We start from the raw sequence: 12,721 nt of genomic DNA on the forward strand, positions 1-12,721 counted from the left end.
GTGTAGGGTCTGGAGGGGGTTACAGAGATAGGGAGGGGGTGTAGGGGCTGGAGGGGGTTACAGAGATAGGGAGGGGTGTAGGGTCTGGAGGGTTTTACAGAGATAGGGAGGGGGTGTAGGGGATGGAGGGGGGGCAGAGATAGGGAGGGGGTGTAGGGGATGGAGGGGGTTGCAGAGATAGGGAGGGGGTGTAGGGGCTGGAGGGGGGACAGAGAAAGGGAGGGGATATAGGGGCTGGAGGGGATTGCAGAGATAGGGAGTGGGTGTATAGGATGGAGAGGGTTACAGAGATAGGGAGGGGTCTAGGGGCTGGAGGGGGTTACAGAGATAGGGAGGGGGTCTAGGGGCTGGAGGGGGTGACAGAGATAGGGAGGGGGTGTAGGGGCTGGAGGGGGTTACAGAGATAGGGAGGGGGTGTAGGGGCTGGAGGAGGTTGCAGAGATAGGGAGTGGGTGTAGGGGCTGAAGGGGGTTACAGAGATAGGGAGTGGGTGTAGGGGCTGAAGGGGGTTACAGAGATAGGGAGGGGGTGTGGGGATGGAGGGGGTTACAGAGATAGGGAGGGGGTGTAGGGGCTGGAGTGGGGTACAGAGATAGGGAGGGGGTGTAGGGGCTGGAGGGGGTTACAGAGATAGGGAGGGGGTGTAGGGGCTGGAGCGGTTTACAGAGGTAGGGAGGGGGTGTAGGGGCTGGAGGAGGTTACAGAGATAGGGAGGGAGTGTAGGGGCTGGAGGGAGTTACAGAGATAGGGAGGGGGTATAGGGGCTGGAGGGGGTTACAGACATAGGGAGGGGTGTAGTGGTTGAAGGGGGTTACAGAGATAGGGAGGGGGTGTAGGGGATGGAGGGGGTTACAGAGATAGGGAGGGGGTGTAGGGGATGGAGGGGGGACAGAGGTAGGGAGGGGGTGTAGGGGATGGAGGGGGTTGCAGAGATAGGGAGGGGGTGTAGGGGCTGGAGGGGGTGACAGAGATAGGGAGTGGGTGTAGGGGCTGGAGGAGGTTGCAGAGATAGGGAGTGGGTGTAGGGGCTGAAGGGGGTTACAGAGATAGGGAGGGGGTGTGGGGATGGAGGGGGTTACAGAGATAGGGAGGGGGTGTAGGGGCTGGAGAGGGGTACAGAGATAGGGAGGGTGTGTAGGGGCTGGAGGGGGTTACAGAGATAGGGAGGGGGTGTAGGGGCTGGAGGAGGTTACAGAGATAGGGAGGGAGTGTAGTGGCTGGAGGGAGTTACAGAGATAGGGAGGGGGTATAGGGGCTGGAGGGGGTTACAGACATAGGAAGGGGTGTAGTGGTTGAAGGGGGTTACAGAGATAGGGAGGGGGTGTAGGGGATGGAGGGGGTTACAGAGATAGGGAGGGGGTGTACGGGATGGAGGGGGGACAGAGGTAGGGAGGGGGTGTAGGGGATGGAGGGGGTTGCAGAGATAGGGAGGGGGTGTAGGGGCTGGAGGGGGTGACAGAGATAGGGAGTGGGTGTAGGGGCTGGAGGAGGTTGCAGAGATAGGGAGGGGGTGTGGGGATGGAGGGGGTTACAGAGATAGGGAGGGGGTGTAGGGGCTGGAGGGGGTTACAGAGATAGGGAGGGGGTGTAGGGGCTGGAGGAGGTTGCAGAGATAGGGAGTGGGTGTAGGGGCTGAAGGGGGTTACAGAGATAGGGAGGGGGTGTGGGGATGGAGGGGGTTACAGAGATAGGGAGGGGGTGTAGGGGCTGGAGGGGGTTACAGAGATAGGGAGGGGGTGTAGGGGCTGGAGGGGGTTACAGAGATAGGGAGGGGGTGTAGGGGCTGGAGGAGGTTGCAGAGATAGGGAGTGGGTGTAGGGGCTGAAGGGGGTTACAGAGATAGGGAGGGGGTGTGGGGATGGAGGGGGTTACAGAGATAGGGAGGGGGTGTAGGGGCTGGAGGGGGGTACAGAGATAGGGAGGGGGTGTAGGGGCTGGAGGGGATTACAGAGATAGGGAGGGGGTGTAGGGGCTGGAGGGGGTTACAGAGGTAGGGAGGGGGTGTTGGGGCTGGAGGAGGTTACAGAGATAGGGAGGGAGTGTAGGGGCTGGAGGGAGTTACAGAGATAGGGAGGGGGTATAGGGGCTGGAGGGGGTTACAGACATAGGGAGGGGTGTAGTGGTTGAAGGGGGTTACAGAGATAGGGAGGGGGTGTAGGGGCTGGAGAGGGTTACACAGATAGGGAGGGGGTGTAGGGGCTGGAGGGGTTTACAGACATAGGGAGGGGTGTAGTGGTTGAAGGGGGTTACAGAGATAGGGAGGGGGTGTAGGGGCTGGAGGGGGTTACAGACATAGGGAGGGGGTATAGGGGCTGGAGGGGGTTACAGAGATAGGGAGGGGTGTAGTGGTTGAAGGGGGTTACAGACATAGGGAGGGGTAGTGGGGGACGGAGGGGGTTACAGAGATAGGGAGGGGTTTGTTCATTGGGCCATGTCCCTGCAGAGTGCCCTTACCCAGTCGGGAGCAGGACCTGCGACAGTGTACAGACTGAGAGAGGGGCTGAAGGGCTGGTCTGCGCCGACCCCGGTGGGACGTCTGTGTCTCCCTCAGGCCAGGATAATGAGTGTGTATGTGGGAAGCAGGAATGAGATGGCGAGAGGGAGCTTAGCGAACGTTGGGAACAGCTTGAGGGGGAAACAGGACACGTTCCCCGGATTTGGACAATGTGCAGGAAGGGTGGCCGATTCTCCGCTGTATCGTTGTCACCTGTGGCAGGGACCATCTGTCCCAAGTGTTTCTGTGGGTCGAGCCGAAAGACGTCAGCCAAGCTTGGACCATTTCTTTCCTGTTTGGGCACAAATAATTCCTGGTAAAATGCTGAACGGCATTTCACGGAAGGTGACATCCAGATCAACTTTGCAAGATGGTAAAATCTGCAAGAACATAATACATTAAACAGAGGTAATAAAATGTGAGGCTGGATGAACACAGCAGGCCAAGCAGCATCTCAGGAGCACAAAAGCTGACGTTTCGGGCCTAGACCCTTCATCAGAGAGCTTGTGCTCCTGAGATGCTGCTTGGCCTGCTGTGTTCATCCAGCCTCACATTTTATTATCTTGGAATCTCCAGCATCTGCAGTTCCCATTATCTCTGACATTAAACAGAGGTACAGGCTGACAGACGGGAACTACATCTTCTCGAGTTTGCTGAGTGAAGTGAGCTCTCTGTGGTTTGGGAGAAGGCGATATATTTAGTTCAGTCTGACGCCAACTCTACCTTCAAACCATGATATCAAGGCCAACACAGAATGACAAAGTGGAAGTGAGCGCAGCGAGCGCTGGTCTGCGAGCATTCAGCGACCAAGCTTCTCGAACACTCAGTCACTGCCCTTCACTGGTACTCTGTCCATCAGGCACACTGTGTCACTGGTACACTGTCCATCAGGCACACTGTGTCACTGGTACTCTGTCCGTCAGGCACACTGTGTCACTGGTACTCTGTCCGTCAGGCACACTGCGTCACTGGTACTCTGTCCATCAGGCACACTGTGTCACTGGTACTCTGTCGTCAGGCACACTGTGTCACTGGTACTCTGTCCGTCAGGCACACTGTGTCACTGGTTCTCTGTCCGTCAGGCACACTGTGTCACTGGTACTCTGTCCGTCAGGCACACTGTGTCACTGGTACTCTGTCGGTCAGGCACACTGTGTCACTGGTACACTGTCCGTCAGGCACACTGTGTCACTGGTTCTCTGTCCGTCAAGCACACTGTGTCACTGGTACTCTATCGTCAGGCACACTGTGTCACTGGTTCTCTGTCCATCAGGCACACTGTGTCACTGGTACTCTGTCCGTCAAGCACACTGTGTCACTGGTACTCTGTCCGTCAGGCACACTGTGTCACTGGTACACTGTCCATCAGGCACACTGTGTCACTGGTACTCTGTCCATCAGGCACACTGTGTCACTGGTACTCTGTCCGTCAGGCACACTGTGTCACTGGTACTCTGTCGTCAGGCACACTGCGTCACTGGTACTCTGTCCATCAGGCACACTGTGTCACTGGTACTCTGTCGTCAGGCACACTGTGTCACTGGTACTCTGTCCGTCAGGCACACTGTGTCACTGGTTCTCTGTCCGTCAGGCACACTGTGTCACTGGTATTCTGTCCGTCAGGCACACTGTGTCACTGGTACTCTGTCGGTCAGGCACACTGTGTCACTGGTACACTGTCCGTCAGGCACACTGTGTCACTGGTTCTCTGTCCGTCAAGCACACTGTGCCACTGGTACTCTATCGTCAGGCACACTGTGTCACTGGTTCTCTGTCCGTCAGGCACACTGTGTCACTGGTACTCTGTCCGTCAAGCACACTGTGTCACTGGTACTCTGTCCGTCAGGCACACTGTGTCACTGGTACACTGTCCATCAGGCACACTGTGTCACTGGTACTCTGTCCATCAGGCACACTGTGTCACTGGTACTCTGTCCGTCAGGCACACTGTGTCACTGGTACTCTGTCCGTCAGGCACACTGTGTCACTGGTACTCTGTCGTCAGGCACACTGCGTCACTGGTACTCTGTCCATCAGGCACACTGTGTCACTGGTACTCTGTCGTCAGGCACACTGTGTCACTGGTACTCTGTCCGTCAGGCACACTGTGTCACTGGTACACTGTCCGTCAGGCACACTGTGTCACTGGTACTCTGTCCGTCAGGCACACTGTGTCACTGGTACTCTGTCGGTCAGGCACACTGTGTCACTGGTACACTGTCCGTCAGGCACACTGTGTCACTGGTTCTCTGTCCGTCAAGCACACTGTGTCACTGGTACTCTATCGTCAGGCACACTGTGTCACTGGTTCTCTGTCCGTCAGGCACACTGTGTCACTGGTACTCTGTCCGTCAAGCACACTGTGTCACTGGTACTCTGTCCGTCAGGCACACTGTGTCACTGGTTCTCTGTCCGTCAGGCACACTGTGTCACTGGTACTCTGTCCGTCAGGCACACTGTGTCACTGGTACACTGTCCGTCAGGCACACTGTGTCACTGGTTCTCTGTCCGTCAAGCACACTGTGTCACTGGTACTCTATCGTCAGGCACACTGTGTCACTGGTTCTCTGTCCGTCAGGCACACTGTGTCACTGGTACTCTGTCTGTCAAGCACACTGTGTCACTGGTACACTGTCCGTCAGGCACACTGTGTCACTGGTACTCTGTCGGTCAGGCACACTGTGTCACTGGTACTCTGTCCGTCAGGCACACTGTGTCACTGGTACTCTGTCGTCAGGCACACTGTGTCACTGGTACTCTGTCCGTCAGGCACACTGTGTCACTGGTTCTCTGTCCGTCAGGCACACTGTGTCACTGGTACTCTGTCCGTCAGGCACACTGTGTCACTGGTACTCTGTCCGTCAGGCACACTGTGTCACTGGTACACTGTCCGTCAGGCACACTGTGTCACTGGTACTCTGTCCGTCAGGCACACTGTGTCACTGGTTCTCTGTCCGTCAAGCACACTGTGTCACTGGTACTCTATCGTCAGGCACACTGTGTCACTGGTTCTCTGTCCGTCAGGCACACTGTGTCACTGGTACGCTGTCTGTCAAGCACACTGTGTCACTGGTACTCTGTCCGTCAGGCACACTGTGTCACTGGTACTCTGTCCGTCAGGCACACTGTGTCACTGGTACTCTGTCGGTCAGGCACACTGTGTCACTGGTACTCTGTCCGTCAGGCACACTGTGTCACTGGTACTCTGTCCGTCAGGCACACCGTGTCACTGGTACTCTGTCTATATCTAAAGGATCAGCTCTGAAATCACTTCACTTTCCGCATCCAGCAATACCCTCCGGCAGAGACAGAACCCGATCCCTCGGCTCATCAACTGTGTAATTTTCACTGTTACCTCGACTCTTCACTTTCAACCAGCTCCGGCTCCTGATACATCCCTAAACACCACTGAAATGCATCATCGTCACCATCCAGTGGGCTATCTCCCCTCATGTATGATCCGCTACCCCCCTCCCTATCTCCGTAACCCCCTCCCTATCTCCGTAACCCCCTCCATCCCCTATACCCCCTCCCTATCTCTGTAACCCCCTCCATCCCCTACACCCCCTCCCTATCTCTGTTACCCCCTCCATCCCCTCTACCCCCACCCTATCTCTGTAACCTCCTCCATCCCCTATACCCCCTCCCTATCTCCGTAACCCCCCCCAGCCCCTACGCCTCCTCCCTATCTCTGTCACCCCCTCCATCCCCTACACCCCCTCCCTATCTCTGTAACCCCCTCCATCCCCTCTACCCCCTCCCTATCTCTGTAACCTCCTCCAGCCCCTACACCCCCTCCCTATCTCCGTAACCCCCTCCAGCCCCTACACCTCCTCCCTATCTCTGTCACCCCCTCCATCCCCTATACCCCCTCCCTATCTCTGTAACCTCCTCCAGCCCCTACACCCCCTCCCTATATCCGTAACCCCCTCCAGCCCCTACACCTCCTCCCTATCTCTGTCACCCCCTCCATCCCCTATACCCCCTCCCTATCTCTGTAACCCCCTCCATTCCCTACACCACCTCCCTACGTCTGTAACCCCCTCCAGCCCCTACACCCCCTCCTTATCTCCGTAACTCCCTCCAGCCCCTACACCCCCTCCCTATCTCCGTAACCCCCTCCATCCTCTACACCCCCTCCCTATCTCTGTAACCCCCTCCAGCCCCTACACCCCCTCCTTATCTCTGTAACCCCCTCCAGCCCCTACACCCCCTCCCTATCTCCGTAACCCCCTCCATCCTCTACACCCCCTCCCTATCTCTGTAACCCTCTCCAGCCCCTACACCCCCTCCCTATCTCTGTAACCCCCTCCATTCCCTACACCCCCTCCCTATCTCTGTAACCCCCTCCATTCCCTACACCCCCTCCCTATCTCTGTAACCCCCTCCATTCCCTACACGCCTCCTGATCTGTGAAACCTCCTCCACTCCCTACTTCCTTGAAACTGGGAGTAGTCCATCCAGCTCTTGACTTGTGCCTTGTAGATGGTGGGACAGGATTTTGGGGGAGCCAGGACGGGAGTTACTCGCTGCAGGATTCCCAGTCTCTGACCTGCTCTTGGAGCCGCTGCATGGTTCCAGCTGAGTTTCTGATCAATGGTAACCTCCAGGATGTTGTTATCTGGGGGGGATTTGAATGATTTCGAGTTAAGTAGATGTGGTCAGCTTCAACCTTTGACCTAATGGCCATGACCCGATGATCGATCAGTGTGGCTGTGATTAGAGGTGAAAAATTGTTGGAGGATTGCTTTCTGCACCTAACAGTTCTTTGAAAGCAGACTAAATACAATCTGTTTGCTTATCACATTTTGTCAAGCTCCTTATTGAAGTTTTCGTGGCACAGATCGTTTTGTTGACAACGGAAGCAGATTGAGGAGCGAGATCCGCGAACATTTCCTTTAGCCACAAGCCCATGAATCTCCAAGAAATCCAGACCCATGTCATACGAGACAATTCGGGGCACGTTTAACAAAGGTGTTAAGAATGAGAGCTGCTTCAGAAGCCACTCAGCCCGACTCACTCCAGTCTGGCTCAAAGCTGAGGAATGCTACATGTTCAATTCCCGCCTTGGGCTGTCCCAGAAAGGTCCAGCCGCAAACATCTTCCATCCAGCGTTCCTCAAACCAGCCGGACCAGAGGGACAGCAGTCGGTCACGCACAGAGCTCGCTGTGCTCCGGGAGCACACAGGCTCAGCACAGGGTATCTCCCTGTACACACTGCTGTGACATCGCCAGGAAAATATTGCAGATATTCCTCACCCTATACCTGTATCCATCCCACCCCAAAACTAATCCCACCGCCCTGCTCCCTCCCACTATCCCTGTATCCACCCCACCCCAAACTAATCCCACCGCCCTGCTCCCTCCCACTATCCCTGTATCCATCCATCCCCAAACTAATCCCACCGTCCTGCTCCCTCCCACTATCCCTGTCACCATCCCACCCCAAACTAATCCCACCGCCCTGCTCCCTCCCACTATCCCTGTCACCATCCCACCCCAAACTAATCCCACCGCCCTGCTCCCTCCCACTATCCCTGTATCCATCCCACCCCAAAACTAATCCCACCGCCCTGCTCCCTCCCACTATCCCTGTATCCACCCCACCCCAAACTAATCCCACCGCCCTGCTCCCTCCCACTATCCCTGTATCCATCCATCCCCAAACTAATCTCACTGCCCCGCTCCCTCCCACTATCCCTGTCACCATCCCACCCCAAACTAATCCCACCGCCCTGCTCCCTCCCACTATCCCTGTATCCATCCCACCCCAAACTAATCCCACCGCCCTGCTCCCTCCCACTATCTCTGTATCCATTCCACCCCAAACTAATCCCACCGCCCTGCTCCCTCCCACTATCCCTGTATCCATCCCACCCCAAACTAATCCCACCACCCTGCACCCTCCCACTATCCCTGTATCCATCCAACCCGAAACTAATCCCACCACCCTGTTCCCTCCCACTATCCCTGTATCCGTCCCACCCCAAACTAATCCCACCGCCCTACTCCCTCCCACTATCCCTGTCTCCATCCCACCCCAAACTAATCCCACCACCCTGCTCCCTCCCACTATCCCTGTCTCCATCCCACCCCAAACTAATCCCACCACCCTGCTCCCTCCCACTATCCCTGTATCCATCCAACCCCAAACTAATCCCACCGCCCTACTCCCTCCCACTATCTCTGTATCCATTCCACCCCAAACTAATCCCACCGTCCTGCTCCCTCCCACTATCCCTGTATCCATCCCACACCAAACTAATCCCACCACCCTGCTCCCTCCCACTATCTCTGTAGCCATCCCACCCCAAACTAATCCCACCACCCTGCTCCCTCCCACTATCCCTGTATCCATCCAACCCCAAACTAATCCCACCACCCTGCTCCCTCCCACTATCCCTGTATACATCGCTCCCCAAACTAATCCCACCACCCTGCTCCCTCCCACTATCCCTGTATCCATTGCACCCCAAACTAATCCCACCACCCTGCTCCCTCCCACTATCCCTGTATACATCGCTCCCCAAACTAATCCCACCACCCTGCTCCTTCCCACTATCCCTGTATCCATTGCACCCCAAACTAATCCACCACCCTGCTCCCTCCCACTATCCCTGTATCCATCCAACCCCAAACTAATCCCACCACCCTGCTCCCTCCCACTATCCCTGTATACATCGCTCCCCAAACTAATCCCACCACCCTGCTCCTTCCCACTATCCCTGTATCCATTGCACCCCAAACTAATCCCACCACCCTGCTCCCTCCCACTATCCCTGTATCCATTCCACCCCAAAATAATCCCACCACCCTGCTCCGTCCCCCATCCCCGTATCCATCCCACCCCAAAAATATTCCCACCGCCCTGCTCTGTCTCCCATTCCTGTAGCCATCCCACCCCAAACTAATCCCAACGCTCTGCTCCGTCCCCATATCCCTGTATCAATCCCACTCCAGACTAATCCCACCACCCTGCTCCCTCCTCCATCCCTGTATCAATCCCCAAACTAATCCCACCACCCTGCTCCCTCCCACTATCCCTGTATACATCGCTCCCCAAACTAATCCCACCACCCTGCTCCTTCCCACTATCCCTGTATCCATTGCACCCCAAACTAATCCCACCACCCTGCTCCCTCCCACTATCCCTGTATCCATTCCACCCCAAACTAATCCCACCACCCTGCTCCGTCCCCCATCCCCGTATCCATCCCACCCCAAAAATAATCCCACCGCCCTGCTCTGTCCCCCATTCCTGTAGCCATCCCACCCCAAACTAATCCCACCGCTCTGCTCCGTCCCCATATCCCTGTATCAATCCCACTCCAGACTAATCCCACCACCCTGCTCCCTCCTCCATCCCTGTATCAATCCCCAAACTAATCCCACTGCCCCGCTCCCTCCCCATAGCCCTGTATCCATCCCCAAACTAATCCCACCACCCCGCTCCCACCTCATATCCCTGTATCAATCCCCCAAACTAATGCCACTGCCCCGCTCCCTCCCCGCATCCCTGTATCCATCCCCAAACAAATCCCATTTCCCCACTCCCTCCCCATATCCCTGTATCCATCCCCAAACTAATCCCACAGACCCGTTCCCACCTCATATCCCTGTATCCATCCCCAAACTAATCCCACTGCCCCACCCCCTCCCCATATCCCTCTATCAATCCCCCAAACTGATCCCACTGCCCCGCTCCCTCGGGGCTATGGGGAGGGAGCGGGGCAGTGGGGATTAGTTTGGGGAGTGATACAGGGATATGGGGAGGGAGCGGGGCAGTGGGATTAGTTTGGGGAGTGATACAGGGATATGGGGAGGGAGCGGGGCAGTGGGATTAGTTTGGGGAGTGATACAGGGATATGGGGAGGGAGCGGGGCAGTGGGATCAGTTTGGGGTTTGGAGGAGGGAGAGAGACAGAGAAAGACTGAGTTGGAGATAGAGAGAGACTCTGTCAATGTTGGAGGGAGAGTACAAAATGGCCGGTTCACATAGTGACAGAGTGAGCATACCAGCCAGGGACAGAGATATAGAGGTAAGGTGTGAAAGAAGGAGGGACGGACTGGGGAGCAGAATGCGAAGGAGGAGAAAACAGAGCGTGGGAATGTTGGAGAGATGTAGATTTATGGAGGGATGGAGAAAGAAACTGCGGCTCAGCGAGTCACGTTCGAAGGTGACATGCAGCAGGAGAGTTTAAGGCAGGTGCAGTGAGATAGATGTGGACAGAGAGAGATACACAGCCCGAAGGAGTGAGAGAGCGAGAGAGAGAGAGAGAGAGAGAGAGAGATTTGATAAGGGAGAGAGGGATAGAGGATGGAGAAAAGAGGGAGGAGGAACGAAACAGAAGGAGAAAGAGAGGAAGACAGAGGGGAGGGAATGTGAGGGACAGGAGGAGAGGGGAGGGATGAGGAAATTAGCGGGCGATGAGAGCTGCAGTGATACAGACGGGTGTAAAGAACAGAGGGATGGTGGGTGGGAGACTGAGGGAGAGAAAGACGGCGAGAGAGAGAGAGAGTGGTTAACTCCCACATGCTGTCGCTTAATCATTTCACATCGCGTCTGACTTCTACAACATCTCTCCCAAACACTTCTGCTCTTTCTTAAATTGTAATCCCACCCTCTTCCCACAGCATGGTATAAATCCCGAACCCAACTCTCCTGCCCTCTCCCAGTGCCAATCTCCCAACTCAGCCTCGCTCCTCACTTCCCCTGGATGGGGGCAGCTCCAACACTCGAGAAGCTCGACACCATCCAGGACAAAGCAGCCCCCGCTCAATGGGCACCACACCCACAAACATCCCACTCCCCCCCACCCACCATCGACGCTCAGTCGCAGCAGTGTGTACCTCTGTTTTACTCTCATTCTGTGATCCTCTCTCTATCTCATCATTCCCTGCTTCCCATTTTCTGCAGGAATTTCTCTCTCCCTCTGTGTCTCACCTTCTCCTGCTGTCTCTATCTCTCCCTCTCTCTCTGATTCCATTTCTCCCTCTGCCTCTCCCTTTCTGCATCTCTCCTTCAGCTGCTCTCTCTCTCTCTCTCTCTCTCTCTGTTTCTCCATCCCCTCATATCTCTCGGTGTTTCACCATCCCTCTCTGTTCCTTTCTCTCTCTCTCTCTCTCTCTTTCTCTGTTTCTCCATCCTGTTCTGTTTCTTTCTCTCTGTCTCTCTGTCTCTCTCTCTCTCTCTCTGTTTCTCCATCCCGTTCTGTTTCTTTCTCTCTGTCGATCTCTCTCTCTCTGTTTCTCCATCTCTCTCTGTTCCTTTCTCTCTCTCTCTCTCTCTCTGTTTTTCCATCCCTCTCTGTACCTCTCTCTCTCTCTCTCTCTGTTTCTCTATCCCTCTCTGTTCCTTTGTCTCTCTTTCTGTCTCTCCATCCCTCTCTGTTCCCCCTTCTCTCTCTCTTTCTGTTTCTCCATTCCTCTCTGTTCCCCTCTCTCTCTCTCTCTTTCTGTTTCTCCATCCCTCTCTGTTCCTCTCTCTCTTTCTGTTTCTCCATTCCTCTCTGTTCCCCTCTCTCTCTCTCTTTCTGTTTCTCCATTCCTCTCTGTTCCCCTCTCTCTCTCTCTTTCTGTTTCTCCATTTCTCTCTGTTCCCCTCTCTCTCTCTCTTTCTGTTTCTCCATCCCTCTCTGTTCCTCTCTCTCTTTCTGTTTCTCCATCCCTCTCTGTTCCTCTCTCTCTCTCTCTTTCTGTTTCTCCATCCCTCTCTGTTCCTCTCTCTCTCTCTCTTTCTGTTTCTCCATCCCTCTCTGTTCCCCCTTCTCTCTCTCTTTCTGTTTCTCCATCCCTCTCTGTTCCTCTCTCTCTCTCTTTCTGTTTCTCCATTCCTCTCTGTTCCCCCCTCTCTCTCTCTCTCTCTGTTTCTCCATCCTTCTCAGTTCCTATGTTTGTCCCTCTCCGTCACGGGCTGTCTGCCAGAGGGCGTGCACACAATGGTCAGTCCCAGCGTTTTGCTATTTATTTCTATCCTGTGAAGTTATCAGCTCACACCAGAGCTGTGGTTGCGAAGGGAAGTGTCCAAGGCTCGCAGTTCTCTCTCTCTCTGTGTGTCTGTGTCTGTCTGCTTTCTCTAACAGCTATCCCTGGATCTCCAGGTCCCCACATTCAGACAAACCCAAGATTGCTGTTCCAGCTTTACCTCAAACGCTTGAAGAGTTGGATTGGAGCCATCCCGAAGGAGCCCTGGAAAAAGATGGATTCAGGATCTGGTGCCATCAGCAGA

General features: G+C 55.4%; 1 protein-coding gene across 2 annotated transcripts in view; it reads left to right on the top strand.

The window, feature by feature from the left end:
• The first annotated feature begins 12,502 nt into the window (after positions 1-12,502).
• LOC125450615 (uncharacterized) overlaps positions 12,503-12,721 on the top strand; it is a 22,686-nt gene continuing 22,467 nt past the window's right edge. For both annotated transcript variants that reach the window (XM_059642804.1, XM_059642805.1), the window contains exon 1: positions 12,503-12,721. This exon is cut by the window's right edge and continues 28 nt beyond it. In XM_059642804.1, coding sequence (XP_059498787.1) covers positions 12,692-12,721 — 30 coding nt within the window. In that variant the 5' untranslated portion in view covers positions 12,503-12,691.

The sequence above is a fragment of the Stegostoma tigrinum genome, chromosome 46, assembly GCF_030684315.1.
Source record: "Stegostoma tigrinum isolate sSteTig4 chromosome 46, sSteTig4.hap1, whole genome shotgun sequence".
Taxonomy (NCBI): Eukaryota; Metazoa; Chordata; class Chondrichthyes; order Orectolobiformes; family Stegostomatidae; genus Stegostoma; species Stegostoma tigrinum.